This window comes from Chaetodon auriga, chromosome 9, assembly GCF_051107435.1.
Source record: "Chaetodon auriga isolate fChaAug3 chromosome 9, fChaAug3.hap1, whole genome shotgun sequence".
Taxonomy (NCBI): domain Eukaryota; kingdom Metazoa; phylum Chordata; class Actinopteri; order Chaetodontiformes; family Chaetodontidae; genus Chaetodon; species Chaetodon auriga.
Genome location: NC_135082.1, coordinates 17156080 through 17169911, shown reverse-complemented (window position 1 = coordinate 17169911; position 13832 = coordinate 17156080). Strand labels below are relative to the sequence as shown.

The following is a 13832-nucleotide window of genomic DNA, read 5'->3' as shown; positions in this document are numbered from 1 at the left end:
CACTTGATTTAGGATTCAATTAAGTGCTGGGTGATTGTTGCTTAAGTGAAAGAGGACAGAGAAACATGTTTTTCATCACAAGGCTTCACGGCCATCTTGTGGCAAATACGTGGTACTGCACGATGTGCACAGTGATAATTAACCTTTCTAAATTAAGAGGCAGCGTACAATAAATGGTTTCAGTGTTTTAATGCAAACATAAAAAGGCTTGTTTGTAAAGGACACGTGAGCAAATCTAGAAACAAGATTTCCTCCATGACTCTGACGCCACGTGTATAAAACGAACTTAAATAGTCAATAAAAACAGAAGCAATACATCACACATTTCTTTAAAATGAAGAGATCATTTCAGATTAAATTGCTCATATTTGTACAGCAGTTGAGCAGGCAGACAACAAAGTTTGTTCAAATAGACGAGCACCAGACAGATTGCATTCAAAGTGACAAAAAACTGCCACTAAATAGTAATATGTGTGTGCAACCAATGGAAACTTCAGAATTGGTGTGTGTTACAACTCTGAACACTAAGATATTAAATTCCTCCAATTTTCAGAGTGTTGCTTTTTCCAATAAACTGAAGCAAAACTGTTTCTTTTCTTTGTTCAATGCAAAAAAAAGAAAACAATGTTATTTATATCTAGGTCGCAAACGGATAAATGTGTGCAGATAAAAAATATTACATTAGAGAGATCATCCACGAGCACCACCAGTAATAGAGGAATAATGTGAGAATGTATATATGTCCTAAAGTTTGCATAAGAATATTGGAAAAAGACATCAACCTGTAACCGATCATAGTTTCAGTGAATTGACCTCTATGATCTGCTGCAGGATGTTGTCTACGTCGGTGGTCTCCATGCTGATGCCGGTCAGGTCCAGCTGGGGCAGGAGGGCCGTGAGAAGCACCACCACGTTGCTGCGGATGTCGCGCAGACTCTCCTGTGACAATCTGATTGGAGAGCAGCTTTGTTATTAAAGTGATTAAACATTTTAGTCACACAGCTGAAACTCTGCCTCGTGGAAATCCCCGTTATTCTCACATCAACAAATGTGAGAATGTCTAATAAGTACAAAGAGGGCATGTTTTTTAGAGAAGTGAGAGCAGAAGAAAACAGGAGAATAATGTTCACACTGAGATGGTTTGGAAGTGACTCTAAAAACCAAGACTGTCCGCTGTAGGTACTGAGACAGATGTTTATATCTGAACGCCAGCTGCTTGTCATGTGTCATGTCTGTCTAGAATACACACCTGCTGTTTTCACAGGACTCGCTGTCACTGGCTCTCATCCCGCCCTGAGTTTCGGTCTTCTCCTTCCTGGGTCTGTTCTGCTCAGGCTGCTCCTTGGGCCCACATACAGCCCTCTGACCCTGGAGCACCACCGCCTGAAGACCTGGAGCCTTGGCCAGGCTGCTGGATGAAGTAGAGCTCTAATGCGGACGAAGGGCAGAAAAAGTTTGCTGTTAGATCTTCAGTTATCAGTTAATTTTCCTTACAGTGAAGTGATGTGAGCAAGGTGATGCCATTTCCATTTAGCTTTTAAGCAAATTTTATGCAAAATAAGAATTTCTTTCAGCGTTAGTAACAATTTGAATGAAAACTGACTCACACAATATCATGTCCTTGACATTATTATAATGCATCAACGAATAGATAGAACAGAGCAACATATGTGTGACTAAACTGCCTCAAAGACAATAAATGTTATTTCCTTTATATTTTCCATGCAGCTTTCTATTTCGTCATCATCATAATGAACCTAAAATATTGTGCATAAACTCTGCTGACCTCAGCCACGTCCGTCTGGCTTCCCACCTCTCTGCTGGTTGCGGATGCTGCTGGTGTCACCGGCTCTTCTTCTGGCTTTTCAGCGCTGGTATCCGCAGTCGTCATTGTGCCTTGAGCTGTCTTTGTGACTTCCAGACCTAGAAGCTTCCGTAGACTCTGGGCCTCTTTCTCCAACTCCGCCAGCTTCTGCACATTAGCTTCCCGGTCACTCCCGCCTGGAGACAGCGGTCTGCTGCAGGGTGGAGCTGTTTCACTCTGTGGAGGCACCATCACAGTCTGGGTGGAGGGGAGTGAGTGGGTCAAGGTGAGGTTGGTGAGGATTCGCTGTGCCGTGTCACCTAGTTTCTCTACTGGGCTCCTGCTGTCCTTCTCCGAGGACAGTGTCTCGGATGTATTTGTCTGCATCTCAAGATTTGTCTCTTCTGCCATATTTTCTGGCTGTTGCTCCTCCCGGAGACATGCCTTCTTGCTCTCAGAGTAAATTAAAGATTCTGATTTCCTTTTGTGGCTGCGGAGAACAAAAGGCTCAGTCAGTTTGTTCGAAGACCAGAAATGAGTGAAAAAAATGGAATCAGTAACTGTATAGTTGGAAAAACGACATTTTTTTCTGTACTGTGTTTACAAAAATTAACAGCATGTTCATCGTAGAGCTCTAATTAACCAGCCTATCACCTGCCACATGTCTCCATACTGGAGCGCCACCCTGAAGTTATTTGTAACGTACTCCACCTTAATGCGTCTGTGCTCTCCTCCTCTCCTCCCAACGGCTCCACGTCTGCATCTTTCTTTTCGTCTGTCTCTTCATCTTCAAGCTTGTGATTATTTGTCTCATCTTCCACATGCACTTGTGTCTCGTCTCCTCCAACAAGCTTCTCCTGTGTGTTGGTGACTTCAGCTGTGATCGTAGTTTGTGTCTTTGCATCGTCGGTTGTGTGTGTGTCTGTGTGATAATTTGCCAGGTTGTCTGTGCTTGTCTGATCTGGTTTTAGTGTTTTTTCTTCTGCTGTTCTCATGTGATGAGTCGTGTGTGTGGACTGGTGGGTTTGCTGGATCGGCTCTGACAAACAACGTGAGATGATTTGATGTTTAGATATTTTGTCCTGGAATGGACACACCTGCAACACACACAAGCACACTCACAATATTCATGGTGTATCAAGACATGGTGCAGCAAAACAGTACTTTCATCAAAAGGAAAATTGCCAAAGTGTCAAACTTTTCACAAACCTCCAATGATTTTTCCCGTTTTCTGATTTTGTGTTGTTCTCTGCAGGAAAAAAAACAAACAAAAAATAAATTTAAGAGCTGAGAGGGGCAGATACGCCAAAATGGAGAGGTTTATCTCTGAGTGAGCTTGCCTTGAGAAACGTCAACGTTCATCTCTTTGATTATTCTGAGGCAAAAGAACATCATTTATTTTTAAGATTTTACTACAAAGAGTTGAAGTGATTACGAAACGCAGAATGAGAGATTAAAGGACCACTGTGTAGGATCTAGTGGCATCTAGTGGTGAGGCTGCAGACTACAACTAACTGAATATCCCTCACCTCACGAGTTGCGCTAGCCAAACAAACTTTGTACGGTGTTATATTATGTGCCGATGCCTCCTGAACGTGCAATGGGACATCTGGGGCACAGAAAATTTCTATTTTTCACAAGCAAATAAATATAGAAGTGCAAATGATGAATTAGTTTGAGCAAACAAAAATCTATTCTGAGTAAGGAAAATAGTAAGTAGGCACACTGCAGCCACACGTACTGTATGTAGTTCATATAATGCTAGTTACATTTGAACCTTCTAAACAAGCTTGCAGCCTGGCTAACTTCCAACTCATAAACAGCAGCTATATAATTAATTAGCTATTAGCTAATTTTTATATCAGATGTTTTAAAATGTTCTTGGTTTAAATGACAAGCGAAAACAGTTTAATATTTAAATCCCTTTGCATTTATGAATATCATGTCACCATGTTTTGAACCGACTGACATGTCATTTCAGTTCCTCTGTGTCGATCATTATCAGGCAGCGTACAGCAAAACTAGGCTTGTCTCTACCTACACACAGTCACGTGGACAACCACCGGAAATAAGAGCATGAAACTGACAGATGGAAACCACAAAACGGCATGTGAGCCCACAGACACACACACACAGGCTTGCAGGAAGAGTAGCGTGAAACCTGTATCCAGTTACAAATTCACACACACACACACACACAGATAGAGTTTGAGAGGTCAAGAGAAATGGGAATTTACTGCTTCTTGTGGTTCTTCTGGTAGCTCGGAGTTAATAGCTCCTCACTATCTTCTGCTTCCTCTGGGGTGGAGCAGCTTCTGAAAGACAAAGATCTAGCTTAGCTACTCCAATACTGCTAAAGCTAGGCCCGGGGCCACACACACGCGCACACACACAAACACACAAACACGGCATCCTCTGTTAGTTAAAGCACATGTAGATGTCTCGGTCTTATGTGACAGCTTTAAGTGGTGTGATTTCGCACATTGCAAGTGAATCAGAGCTATAAGCATGCCATCATTTTAGCATTTAAAGCTCATTATATCCCCAGCTGGACTCAACTGGAGTTCCCCTCAGTCTTGGGGGTGACCCAACATGTGACAACTACAAATGTCACTCCAGTAAATTAGTACTGAACGTACATAATGTCAGGGGGACAAATTAAAAAAGGAATGGCTAAAAATTGATGCAACAGAAGCTGTGATATTCAGACTTTTAGTTTCTGGGTTAAGATCCAAACACACTCTATCCTCCATTTCCGATAAGCAGTCATTAGAAAGACACACCTGTAACGTGGATTGGGGTTCTGGCTGCAGTTCCAGCTTTCAGGAATCATGCTGTAATGATTGGCAGGGATGCTTCGCCACTTCAGGCACTCTTCACACTGTAACCACATGGGAGCTCTGTAGATACAGACAGATGTGACAGCGTCATTGAGCAGAAGGCCATTCACCAAAATGATCTCAGTGGGTTCACGTTTGAGTACAAAGCTACACACAGATTTTCTGTATATTCTCTAGTTCAGTACACCATTTAAATGAAGCTCTCCGCTGCCTTGACACGTTTACTCATCTTTTTAAGTGTCAAGAGAGCCGCTCCAGAAGCAGCGTCTCAATTCTCTGGTTTCAAACTTAGGGGAAAAAAAGTACCTATTTTCACTTTCAGTTGGATTAACAAGTTTCTGCATGAGCGGGCCATCAACTGACCTGCATCTTCCTGAATATCCACCCTCATTATTCAGAAAAGGCCTGGAGAGCATGGACTTGTTACTCGCTAATAATAATAAATTAGAATTTAAGCACCTTTTTTACGCATTTTGGATCCAAGTTATGAAGACACACTCACTTATCATCTTCATGCTCGCATTCATTTTCACCTCTGTCTAGAGCCTGAAACTCTCGCTCTCTGGCCCTCTTCGCTGTCACCTCTTTCCAGTAGTCATTGAGTTTTAGGCCCAGAGCGCCGAGGGTGAGTCTTGGGGGAAGAAAGAGGAAAAGAGAGTGAATTTCTTTCACTGTTTCTCCAGATATCATCAACACAACAGGACAGGGAAGAGTATGTTGGGCATATATTTCATTGCAGCTTCCCTGCTGTAAAACATTCTCCTATGAAGTCACATGTGTGGACTAATAAAAGTAAAACTGTATTACCTGTATTCTTTGGTGTATTCGAAGTCTTGCTTGTTGTGAGCAGGTTTGAGAAAGTTACACTCGATGATGCCGATGACCCCGACTCCTGCCCTTTGACCTGAGGTCTGTAGAATATTCAGAATCAAGAATTAATCAGGTATCCATTACTTTTATATTTGGAGGAGAGCACTGCGCTTCTCATGCATTAAGACATACAGTAAAAAAACGCTTTTCCTCTACCTTCAGCTGGCAGCCCACTTTTTCATAGGCTTTAATGAGCCGGTTCTTGTGGTACATCATGATGCCATAGTGGTCTTTGTTTTTCGGGTTCAGCCCAAAGGTCACCTTCACCTTCTCTTTCTGACAGACACCAGTCAAGGTTACCAGCACTGGACATTGGCACATCAATGCAAGTGAATGGTAAAATAAATTTCACTTCGCTGTAAGTTTTTCAGTGTAACTGCATGAAATTGAACTATATGGGAAATGTTTGAGACTGCAAATTCTTACAAGAATTAGCTTCACGCAGGCAAGCAACAACTGACAAGCACAGTTTTTGTTACATGATTTACGTCCGGAGACACTAAGAGGAGAACTGGATCAGCCCTGATGCTGTTCATAAAATGTCTGTGCGTTGTTGAAAAGTCTTCAACACAAGTGCCGATACGTCAGTTTGTCATGACAATACCTTTTTTTGTTGATGTGAATGAAGTTCTCAGATATCATCAATATAAAATACAGCATCGTTCTGCATTTGCATGCCTTTCATCTTGCCTCAGGTTTATTTTGGTGGACGTGGTATTAATACTTCTGATGGATGCTGTTTTGTTTCATGGTGCATTTAAATGGTATGGAAAAGGGTCATGTCAATGCCTCAGGCTCAATCAAAAAGGTTAGTCACATTCAAAAGGCTCACATATTCACCATTAACTAGTTCCTTATTAGCATGCATATTAGTAGCATATTGGCAGTTTATTAGTCGTTATAAAGCACTAGGTTTAGGGTTAAATTATTAATAATATAATTAACGTACAACAACTGTATCTTTCTCTCAATAAGCAGTAATTAGGAGGTTATTAAAGGAAAACTTTTGCAGAATATGGTCATGCAGAATAAGGCATTAATAAGATTTCTAAGATTTATAATGACTCATAAAGCGCCAACATGCTACTAATATGCGTGCTATCAGGCACCTCGTTAATGGTGAATATTTGTACCCTCATATAACGTTTTCCCAAAACTTTCAGTCTTGTATTGTCTAACATGTTTGGTCATGTCAAACCACAGCAATGAAAACGAGCTGCTTGCTTCCCTTCTCAAGCGTCTGTTCATTACTGTAGGTATTTTTTCTTTCTCAGATCCCAAAAAGTCACTCAAGTTCCACTTCCTGTCTGCATCTGAGTATGTGCACAAGTACAGATACAGACAATGACCATTCACACAAATGAGCAAACATGCAGACAGTGTAAGGATACACTGAAGTGGGGTTTGTACACGTCATGCTCAATGTGTGTCAGCCTCTTTGACATCAGTTTCGCTATGTTCTTCTTCCCTCGCAGAATAATCTGTGTCCTCGGCTTCAGGTACAAGATACTGAGGTAGGCCTGAGGCGAACAGAGGAACAAAGAGAGTGTAAAAAGTGAGAGATGGGATTAAGACAAAAAAACACAAAAAAACCACACTGAAGCCCCCACACGAATTCAGCAAGTTGAGCAACGGCAGCATGACAAAACTAGTAAACTACACTGAAGGAATTTTTTTTCTTTACATTGACCCAACTTCACTCCGAGTCAGTGTTTCCTCAGCGATCAATCAAACTGTCAGTCAAACAGATACAAAAAAACATGTGCATCTATGTTTGTGCGTGTGTGTGCATGTGCACCTGTGCTTGCATGGGTACGTTCAGTTTAGACTCATCTGCGCTCGCAGCAGAGAGCTCCGCTACATTTGAGCTTCAGAAAAGTTTGGGAAACTACGTGGATGCTACTTCAGCTAAGAGCTACTGAAAAATTATTTGATTCAGAAAATGGAAACGCTACAAGAACGCTACTTAGAAATGGAGTTAATCTTGTAATGCCGGTCCTTGTAGTGCCGCTACTGGCCAGCATTCCTGGTTTGTTCTTGAAACTGGCACACACACAGCTACACCCAGCCACACGCTCACATTGGGACTTACGTTTGCCATGTACTGTCAGGGCGTCACTAAACCTTAACCACAACCATGACATCACTTCACCCTGAATTCTAGTCTAACTTTCACCTTAACTCTTAACCAGAAGAACATGCAGAACGGTGTCCAAGTGTCCAGACAACCCAAAATTTCAATGAAAAGCAGAAAAATCTCAAATTTCTTGAAGACCGGTGAAAACACGGCGAACGATATTTTGGAGACACATAAAGCAGCAAAAACGTGTTTTCGCTGAACATTCTCAGCTGCAGTTTATGTATGAAAAATGCTTTATTACGTTAACAATGCAAAATTCAAGCTATACAGGAGTGAGACAACCTCCTGTTGAACAATTTCTACATCTCCATCAGCTGAGGGAGATCATGTGATACAACTGAAAGCTACTGAATGGACCTTCTGATACACTGTTGGTGTGATTTGGCTTCATGGAATTGGACGACAGAATTATTCTTTGAGAGCGCAGTAGCACGTTCATACCGAAACAGCCCCACAATCATTTACTATAATCACATCCTGCTGTACTAGTGCAGCATCAAACGTCAGCCTTTCCATTGGACAGATATGATTGACTGGATGGAAGTAGCAGGGAGGAGGTGCTGTTTTGTGAGTAGACCCAGAGCTAAAGATGTCAACGAATGTCTTGTAATAGCAGGTTGAGCAGCCTCATTAAGAATAAAGAAGGAAATGAATGTTTGCACAGGAGGAATGTCAGGGGAGAAGGAACACAGCGACATCCTCTTCTGACTGATTGGAATTTCATAAACTCCATCACTAATAAAGCCTCCATTGTTTGATCTGTTTATAGTGACATACTTTGTCTCCACTCACCCTGAGACTGTAGTGCATGTCTGGGATGTTTTCTTCAGCTCTCAGAGACCCACTGCTCTTCAGACCTTTCTTCAGCTCCTCAATCTGAATCGAGGGCAAGCGGAAGTCATACTCATCGGTCTCAAAGTCGATCTCCGGCTTGCCATCTTTGGTCCTTAAGGATAATGCCAAAAGGAGCCATTGTTAAAGCAGGTAGTGCCATACTTTATATCACTGACAGACAGAAATGGCAGATTTCTTTCAGATTTAAAGCTGTGCAAATGGGTTTTGAATAGATTTTGCAGTCCTTTGTATAGGATGATAATGATCATCGTGATGCCAACATAAAGAGGAAGTGAAACCGAAGGAAGTCTGAGAAACACCTGAACTGTTTCTCTTAGCAGAAATTAGACTCTAGAGATCGCTGCTTGAGAAAGCCAGGAGGAAAAGAGACGTCACATCTGTGAATCTAAACGCTCTCTGCTCTTCATTCGATGATGATACACGGGCATGTTTTTGAATGTGCGTTGTTTTGCATGGATTTGTCTAAAAGCATGCTTAAACAAACATGCTATGTGTGTGCTCATCCTCATTTGCCTTTCTGTTTGAGTCAGTGTTTGCATACTCATCAGTCTCACATGAGACCAACCCTCAATACATGTAGCTACAAACTGACACCACAAATGTTCAAATGTTGAATAGTTCAGCATTTTGGGAAATATGCTGATAAAGCATAACGCACCTATAAAGCTCACTAAATTACACACTTTATGTCAGTTGTTTCCTCCAACAAAAAGTGTAAAAATGTGGCTTTAATTCATATTTAATGGACATATATGACAGTATTAGTCTTATCATCTAACTCCCTGCAAGAAAGCTGATGAGCGTATGTCACAAAATTGCAAGCCCTTCGTTTTTTTGTTTTTTTTTTTAAACAGAATTTAGAATTACAAAACTAAATTCAGCATTACAAAATCTATGATTCTGACCTGCGGATGTTCCAGATTACTATCTTGGTGCCTTTTTTGGAGAGAATGGAGTCAAAGTGTGCATGAATCTGCTCCAGAGAGGAGATGAGGGAGTTCTGGAGGATGGCTGCCAGGCTGGCCTCCGAGTCCTCAGTCATCACCAGAGACTGTACTGCTGAGTTAAGGTCAGGACATTACGGAGCTTGCAAGGTGACAAACACAACAGTTTTATGGCTTTATACTCATTTACTGATTCAATACTCTGTCTATTTACATTTCTGTCAATCACAAACATCTTGTGAGCAAATATGCTCTTGCTGAACAGCAAACACACACCACATACACACACAACTCTAAATTTGTTTCTTCCCACACCCTGTTGTTCATGAAGGATATTAGTTTGTTGGTTGAAGGGGACAATGGGGACAATGACGGCCTGGGCCTTGATGTTTTCCAGGTAGGTCTGAGAGAGCATTCCCACAGTCTGGCAGCCGCCGTTCTTGGTGAAGATGAGCGCATCACGGCCCAGACGCATGGAGCCAGACTTGAAACCGTTCCCGTATACGCCGATGGCGTTCTGGCTGGCCTTTCCTGAACCCTTCTCCGTAAAACCAAAGCTGGACATAAGGGTGAAGGGGAGAGTGAGGAAATAAGGATGTGTATTTGTGTGTACGTTAGAAATATAGCTAATAATCATTTTCATTACAGCATAATAGCATTGCAGCATCATTTAGACTATCAAATGTCAGAGAAATGAAATTGTCCAGAGCCAAAGGGGCCTTCATATTGCTGCTGACCTACTCTTTGCATGGGATATGCATATGTGTGTCCTACCTGAGCATCTTGTGCAGTTTGTTGGGGGTCATGCCGTTGCCATTATCAGTGAAAGTTAGACAGAGGTGACCAGCTTCTTCAACTACGTCTATCCAGAACTGTTTAGCAGAGACACCAGGATCTGATGCATTGTCTAGGACACAAGGGAAATAAATCATTTAACAGGGAAAGACCTGATGATTCATATTGACTCAGTGTTTCTGCAGGTCCACAAGAGGAAGACACGCATCGAGGCATTCAATCAGGAATCAGCATTTCGAAAACTGTGATGACAGTTATTCTCAGATGTAAGATAAACTTACAGTTGAAGTCTCTCCAAGAAAAACACATGGTTTGCAAACTCAACTTGTAAAATGTTGTTTCACTATGATTTTTATCACCTCAAAGCAACTGCTGAGATCTGTGAACGATTAGCTGAGTGTTGAGCCAAACCATCAAAACACATGAGACGTTTTGAGGTAAAACTTAAAGTGAGCGCAACAGAAATGTTGACAACAATCCGTCATTACACAGCAACAATTAGTTTAGTAGAAAAAGTTCAAGTAGAGAAAAACATTTCTGACTACACTGCAGCATGAATGCTGGATGCTGAAAAGATGCTAAACTGCAATGCTGGTTTTCAAAGTTAAATAAAACCAATAATGCATGAAAGATGTGGAATATTTAATTTGTACCTGAGAAGCAGCTGAAGGAGTATGAAGAATTGGAAGATGTGGTAAAAGGTCTAATAAGTATGAATTGGATGTAAAAGTTGAGTAAACTTATCATGTATGAAAGTTTGAATGGAGTTTCTGGCTGAGTGTATGAATGAGCAGATAAAAGCTGAAAGAGTATGAATAGCTGGGAAAGTGGGAGAGGGATGAAAGACGCAAAGTGTAAGCTGGGAGCTAAGCTTCAGTGCTGGCTTTAATTTGTATGAAGGAGCAGCTGAAGGAGTAGAAAGAGTTTGAAAAATGGGAAAGACTATAATCACCATGAATGGCACTGAAAAGTTGAATAAATCTCATAAGGTATGAAAGATGTAGAACATAATCAGGTGTGAATTGAGTTTTTAGCTCAGGTGCACCTCTTCTACCTCAGTACACTGCAAATGCTTATTCCTACAGAGATGGCAAAAGAATGAAGAGTGTTGCTCTTGTTTTGTCCAATGCTGTATGTGCAAGGACAAAATATTCAAAAATTTCGGATAAACACACCCGCTACGACATGAAAAACTACAGTGTTTACATGTGTATGGTGTGTACAGTAACTCTATTACTGCTTCAGTGTCTCATTTTGTTTACACCCTAGCTGCTGCATCTCGTCATACTTTGCCGCCGCTGCGACCTTTACCTCCCATACTTGACACCAATATGGTTTATCTAATTGCTTATCTCACACCTTACACCTCTTTCAACAAATTTCACTTTCAACAAATCACAGCAAACACCGGCAGGTAAAGCAGTGACATGACACAAAAAGACCACATCGGCATTTCTGTCGTACACTCCCACTGCTTCACCTGCTGAAGCTCAGCAGCCAACAGACTGTGGGCACGTCTGCACCAATGAGAGAGCACACAGTGGAGGAATGGCAGTGCTGACAGCCCACAAACGGGCGCTTTGTATCACGTGGACAAACAAAACATAAGAAATTCGTGTTGCTCTGGTCCCGACTGTATGTCTCTATATGACAAAGAGCTATGTTAATTTAAAATTGATTACAGTGTAAACGTGTTTACAAGCTTTTTAAGGGTCATCTTTACCATTTGTACGCGATAGCTGACAACGTTAAGTGCAATAAACTCACTTATCTTTGCTGTTTAACAGCATTTTTACTGCCGTGCCACTCTCATACACAGTCAATGCGCATTATGTGAAGCGCGCGGCATTAATGAAATGAGAAAGAGGAAGTTCATTCGGTCGGTCCATTTTAGCGCCGACACAAACGCCTGCTGAACACTCAGTCCACTTCGAGTGCGACAGCGGAAGAGCGCATGAAACGACACCATGAAAAGTGGCGAGAAGTGGCGCAGGTGCGCCGCGCTCCGCAGAGCTTCAGCGCGAACCTGCGTCCTACCTATCAACTCAGCCACCGCGCTGAAGGGCCAGGTATGACTTGTAGAGTTGCTGTTCAGGAAGGAAGGACTCATCTTGAAGAGAGAAAAAAAAGAAGAAGCGTCTGTTGTCATTAAGTTGCAGCGACAATCATGTTGCAAGTCAGTGTTACACAGAACAAACACCCTGCTGAGATGCGGAAAAAGTGTGAGATACGTACCGAACTCAGACGAATCCCGTGTTCGCTCAGCCTCGCCATGTTCCCCGACTGCTTATTTTGCCTCCTGTGGTGTCTGTGTCCTCAACGCGCAGGCACGTAACGAGACAAGCACTGGGCGTAGCGTCCTCTGAGCTAAAGGAAGTCAAGTGAGAGATGAAAGAAGAATTCACAGCTCACTGGAACACAGTTCAAAAGACGATTAAAGCTTTTTTTTCCCCCCTCTGCTTTTTATATTTCAATCTGAGGATGTCGTTTCTCTTAATAACTTATCATGACATTGCCTGTGATTGATACAGTTTTCAAACACACTTACTTTTCATACAGTCTTATCAGTGTTCATGTGAAAGCCCTGTATGATAAGACAGGGGCCTTTATTCTGTTCTCAGTCTATCTGCCTAGAAACCCTCGATAAGGTGTGAAACTGATGAGAAGATGAATAAAAAGCAGTGGCGTGTCCAGGCTTTTTCATTGTGGTGGCCCATGTCTCAGTCCTCAAAAAGAAACTACACCTCCAAAAGTGGGCTACATGCAAAAGAAACCAATGCACGTCCAAAAATATTTGCCAGGCACTTGGTTGGGACTACGGTCCCACCTCTCACTGGACAGATATCCAATCATACTTTTGATAATGAGGTGGACAATGAGATTTCAGGTGTGGCCAGCACCACCCCTCAAAGAAAGAGTAATTGTGGGAAAAAGAGTAAATGGAGGCACCAATTAACACCATCAACTGTCAAAAAAAAACAAACAGTCACCACCACTGAACATTGCCTCAAACTGAAAAACAGACTTTCAGCTTAGCTGTGACATAGTTCTCATTCATGAGGGGGTTAGTTTGTAAGCAGCAACACCAAGATATTTCAGAGAGTTTCCACCAGGCAGTAATCAGAAACCTTTGGTGAATGCAGTTAGACTACATACAGTGGTGGAATATTATTATTAATTATTCAAGTTTTTACTTCTATCTTGGAGGCAAATATTGCACTCCACTACATTTATTTGATAACTTTGTTTAGTAGTTACTTTGCAGATTCAGATGAATGATATAGAATAAGTATCAGCTAAGAAATTGAGATATTAGCATTGATTAAGCGCCCACCAGTATCTGAAGTAATTAAAATGAGCACCATCTTTACCAGCTGCAACATTAATATGAAGAACGCATTAATGCATCAGTCATTATAATCCAGCATTATTCTGTATATTATTCTGAAATGAGATATTCTGCACTTTTTCTTTGGCTACTTTAGATTTTGATGGTAATACTTTTGTGCTTTTACTCAGGTAAGATATTGACTGGAGGACTTGTAACAGTATTCTTACACGGTGGTACTGCTACTTTTCCTCTA

The 13832-nt window shown here is 41.6% G+C and overlaps 1 protein-coding gene across 1 annotated transcript; it reads right to left on the bottom strand.

Moving 5' to 3' along the window:
- Positions 1-217: 217 nt before the first annotated feature.
- LOC143325840 (MORC family CW-type zinc finger protein 3) lies at positions 218-12540 on the bottom strand. The gene is made up of 17 exons (XM_076739181.1): positions 12484-12540; positions 12286-12358; positions 10228-10360; positions 9790-10010; positions 9415-9562; positions 8447-8600; positions 6906-7034; positions 5671-5790; positions 5452-5555; positions 5147-5275; positions 4588-4704; positions 4042-4119; positions 3014-3053; positions 2516-2901; positions 1787-2294; positions 1250-1428; positions 218-949 (listed from the first exon to the last, which is right to left on the bottom strand). The coding sequence occupies exons 1-17, from the start codon at positions 12520-12522 to the stop codon at positions 793-795; spliced, it is 2715 nt and encodes a 904-aa protein (XP_076595296.1). The 5' UTR covers positions 12523-12540; the 3' UTR covers positions 218-792.
- Positions 12541-13832: the final 1292 nt, after the last annotated feature.

Bases quoted from the DNA above. Each gene is read 5' to 3' on its own strand.
- LOC143325840 (XM_076739181.1), bottom strand. From the start codon at position 12,522: ATGGCGAGGCTGAGCGAACACGGGATTCGTCTGAGTTCG. The intron at 5,276-5,451 runs GTAATACAGTTT...TCTTCCCCCAAG, and splicing joins GAATACACCAAAGAATACAG to ACTCACCCTCGGCGCTCTGG. The intron at 2,295-2,515 runs GTGGAGTACGTT...TGTTCTCCGCAG, and splicing joins GAGAGCACAGACGCATTAAG to CCACAAAAGGAAATCAGAAT.